The following is a 4,737-nucleotide window of genomic DNA, read 5'->3' on the forward strand; positions in this document are numbered from 1 at the left end:
CTTATTATTTCTTAACATGATCTTACATGATTGATCAATCCTGCAGTCTCTGATTTAGAGAAGTTCTGCTCGGTTAATATTTATTGGGTTGTATGATCATCCTAGTTCACTAATTTGAGAGGTTTTATTAGATTACCATCCATAGGTCTGTATATTTCTAGTTCAGAATTTGTTCCTTGCTTATGGATCCAAGTTCACAGTATATTTCTAGTTTGGGAAGATTATTTTGCCTGAGGCTTTAGGTGGTGAAAACTACTTCAATACCATCTTTTCTTAAGTTTTCCCGCAATTAATGACATTGCTAAAAACAATATGTTTATCCCATGATACAAGTATTTGAAATGCACCTTTGAGATCATTTACATTTTGCCTCAGTCGAATTGACAAATTCCATTGTTTGTGGTTATCATATAAAAATATTACTCAAATTCTAAGAAATTCAATGGAGGAAAGGTGTGTTTTAATCTTGGGGCAATCTATGATGCTTGAAAGACATGGTACCGGAAAAGCTTTGACCAATCAAAACCCACCTGTGAATTTTGATAAATACCACTTGATTGGTTACCACGTTTATGATACAGGATGATTGGTCACAAGTTTTTTGGATATCATGTCTTTCTGGTATCTTAGTCAAACCCTACCCTTTAATCTTTTATTTTGTTGCCTTTTCTTATGAACCAGCCAATCTCAGATTCTCAATTTCTAAACTTTTCCATTCCCCTGTTGTGTTTGGGTGTTAATGACACCTAACCCTTGCATAGATGCATTAGGTTATGGATGTTGGCCTGATCATATAGGTGCTCGAAACTACAGAGGATAACGATTTGCACTGAATTAATCTAGTAACAATACTGTCGGGAAAAAAAATCCAGTACCTGTTAGACTGAAATGGTCTGAGACAGCTTTTACAGTATAGAGGTTTATATATATACAAGCATCTGATTTCATTTCATTTCATTTACATGGCTGCTTTGGAGCAATTTTGATGGGCATTCCCTGGCTAGGGAAGGGGAGGGGGTCTGCGGTAATGGTTTCATCTTTGTGCAGTAGGGACCAGTCATAATGAGTCACCATAAAATGCAAGAATAGGAGTATGTTTAGCTTGGCCAATTGGTAGCCTGCACAGAGCCTAGGCCCTCCTCCAAATGGAACAAAAGCATAGGGTGGAATAGGTTCCTCGAACCTACTTGGATTAAAATGCAGAGGCTCTGGAAAGCATTGCGAATCATAATGGGTTCCATATGCTGTCCATAGCACCTGTGCGGAGTTGCACCAACAAAAAAAATGAATGCATGTATTAGTGAGCTCAAATTGACATCACTGAAATGAAAATTTGTATTGGAAAACCAATTTTAGTGAGTTTGAGGCTGAGCTGAGCACCTTCCATCCTTTGGGAATGGTAAATCCTTCGTATTCAATGTCAACAATGGCTTTTCTAAAGGAGCCAAAGATGGGAGGGAACATCCGCATGCTTTCACGAGCCACTTGCCATGTGTACTTCATCTTCTTGGTGTCTTCCAATGTTAGATTTTCACCTGGTCTTTTACTACCTGCTATTTCTACATGCTCTGCAGGAGAAATGAAATTCAAGTAATCTTCTGTCATCTTTTGAACATTTATTTGAATGGAAAGTAAACCTGCTTAAGTTGGAAATAAAAATTGAAAAAAAGGAGAGCTCAGATGTTAAATTGAGTTTTTTAATTAGTTGAAACACTGGGTCTGACAAGTGTGAAAACATGGGTTCAATTCAAGTCTCAGAGAGGACGTGTAGTGCAAAAATACCTGTAAATTAGGTCCATATCCAATTCACCACATTGGGTAATGACCTTTTAGACTGCTGGAAACACATTAAAACTAATAATTTAGGGGGTGTTCTGTACTGTGGTAGCCACAGTTTTGTGTTTCATTTGATTATGAAACATATTCCTGGTTAGGGAACCAGCAATTTATGGTTTGTGAAGGAAAATCTCTCAGAAAATTGAACAGGCTTCCATCTCATCTCTAACCACATCATAGTGAGGACCACTGTTCACCAACATGCCACGCCCATAACACATTGCAACCATGATAGCGCTCAACACCTGGGCGGTTTTGGTAATGATAATGCATTGTGTATCAATTCAATGCCGGTGGTGAGCTTAGGAAAGAATAAAACGATTCACATTTAGATGGAGGGAATTCTTGGAATACCCAGGAAAGCACCAAAAGGTGCTGCCACCTCCTGCTAAAAGCTAGCAGATGCTGCACTAAAGATTAAAAAAAAGCTGCTAGAAGATAGAACATTGACATAAATCAATGTCAGCAATCAGTAAACAGAGATACCTTCTATTCTGGATTTAAATGTAATCTATTGCTATATTATCAAACCAAGGGAGTAGCTCATTTTAATGGAAATCCAACATTGAAGTGGCCCATGTTATCCCACATATAGAACTCAGACTTATATCCAGGGTCCCGGGAGGTGTGGACTGGTCTGGACATGAATCTAATCCGATGCTTCTTTAGGGAGAATAATAATACCCATATTGTTGCTGGTAGTGCAGTAGTTCTTCATTCATTGCAGTATTGCTTCTAATTTGCAAAGAAACACTTCCATGTATACGAGGTTCGGTTAACCTAACGAACCACTACCGACCCAACTCTAATAAACAGGGCCTGGGCCAGGTCTGAATTTTGAATCCCCCATTTTTTTCTAATACCATACCAGGCTAAAGTCTTTGGTGTGTGTTAAATTCGGGGCTAGATCTATCTGAACGGGCCCAGACCCAATCCATTGACAGAGCAACATTTTGTTTTTGACTGTTCATACAGCCTAATCTCTACAAATACCTTGTATAGGCAGGAAATATGGTAGCTAGGAGAAAGCAACTGCATAGCTGTGGCCTGGGTACTAGTTTAGCAACATAAAGAGAAGACAGTTGAGGAGATGTATGTGCACCTTCAACAAGTCGAGAATGGCAGTTTGGGTGGAGAGCCAACATCCTACATATCATGGCAATGGCGAAAGAAGTTGTGTCATGAGCTGCAAACACCAGCAAAACCACATTATCCACCACTTCTTTCTCACTCATCTCTCCTTTCATCAACCCCAGCACCAGACCAGACAACAACCGCCTTTCCTCCTCTCTTCTCACCTTCTGTTCCATCTCTTCCCTCTTCCTCCTAACAACACCCACCAGCTTCTTCTCTATCTCCAACCTCGCCTTCTTTGCTCGCCAAAACCGGCAGCCTGGTAAGTTAACGGGCGCTGCGAAGGCTCCTTCCACAACTCCCTCGAACATCTCCAGCATGCCCGGCTCCACATCAATCCCCAGCAAGCACTCGAGCACGATGGAGAACGATAGCTTCTTCACAGATGGGTAGAGGCTTACTGTGTCTCGCCCATGCCAATCCTTGCTCAGGTGTTTGTCAATGGAGCTGCATATCTTGGGCACTAGAGCCTCGAGCCCGGTGCAACTGAGGCTGCTGGCTATCGCGCCACGGATGCATCTGTGCCGCTCCCCTTGCTTCTGCATTATGCAGTCTGTTCCCATGAGCTGCACCGAGGAAGATGGCCATGAGCTCACCACCAGCTTGAATTCGTTTGAGAGGAAGAACTTATTAGCCTCGGCTCCGCTCACCAGCACTGTTGGCGATCCCATTAGCCTTGTTTTGAATATGTTTCCATGTTTTGTCATCCGGGGTTGAATAAAATCCTCGAGTAATCTGTTACTACGCTGTGCTTTGTGGAACTCCAGCGTCTCACCAATCCAAGGAAGACCCATCTCTCCTGGGGGTAGTTTCTTGTTGCTGCTTCTGTTAATACTGTTCTTCTTTTTGGAGGTAGACATGAGAAAGATGAGAGTGACCAGTATGGCCAACACAGAGAGCACCAAGGAAGGAACAGAATCCATCTCCAGAGCCATGGAGGAAGGAGAAATGGGAGGACTGGAGACACACAGTTTTTGAGGTTTATAGGTATCTTTAGTTCTTTACCATTGACAATTTGTTCAAAGATGAATGGGGTTATAATACTCGGGTCGGGTCGAGTAAGTCTAGGACGAGGTTTGAACTTTGAACTTGGGATTCAATATGGCGTTGGAGATGGGAAAGGATCCGACGGGAAGCCTGAGCGAAGCGGGTTAAGAATTGCCAATGCCCAATGGCACATTTATACATCATTTGAGGAAACATGGTTTCACTTGGAGGAGGCTGTTGCCCCTTTGAAGGATTTAAAAGTCAACCACATTGGATTTGCACAATCATCAGATCCATTTATTAAATGGTAAACTAGACAAAGTCCACAGATTGGATGGTTGGGATCCTCTCATAAGCTGGATCATTCCTAGGTGGGACCCATGAACATGTGTGTGATCTCTCCTCGTATCATGCTCAATGAACAGTCACTCCTATAATTTATTTGAATAATTCTGCTTGAGAATTATATATTCACCACGCTTCCCATGATTCAATGAAATTATTTATTTTTAATTACAAAAGAGAGGAAAATAGATATCCTGTACTCCATGGTGTGTCTTTGATAATCTAGCTTTTCACTTTGGTTGCAAGTCAAGTGAAGAAAGTGGAGACCATCTCCCTACATAACCCATTAATTAGGTAACATACTAAGATCAGAAATGATCCACTTAGTTGTTATCTTACCTGTCAATGGATTGGGTACACCTGTCACCTGAGAACCGAATAGAATCGACCCAATTATTCTTGAATTTGTTCTCGGTTTTCGTATCATGCCCTAAC

The 4,737-nt window shown here is 41.4% G+C and overlaps 1 protein-coding gene across 1 annotated transcript; it reads right to left on the reverse strand.

Annotated features, from left to right (window-relative positions):
- Positions 1 to 857: 857 nt before the first annotated feature.
- On the reverse strand, positions 858 to 4,295 carry CYP718 (cytochrome P450, family 718). Its single transcript, XM_010275103.2, has 3 exons — positions 2,939 to 4,295; positions 1,381 to 1,568; positions 858 to 1,257 (listed from the first exon to the last, which is right to left on the reverse strand). Exons 1-3 carry the CDS (start codon positions 3,903 to 3,905, stop codon positions 955 to 957), a joined length of 1,458 nt encoding a protein of 485 aa, XP_010273405.1. The 5' UTR covers positions 3,906 to 4,295; the 3' UTR covers positions 858 to 954.
- Between the last annotated feature and the right edge of the window lie 442 nt (positions 4,296 to 4,737).

Source organism: Nelumbo nucifera, chromosome 3, assembly GCF_055504915.1.
Source record: "Nelumbo nucifera cultivar China Antique chromosome 3, China Antique-T2T, whole genome shotgun sequence".
Lineage (NCBI taxonomy): Eukaryota > Viridiplantae > Streptophyta > Magnoliopsida > Proteales > Nelumbonaceae > Nelumbo > Nelumbo nucifera.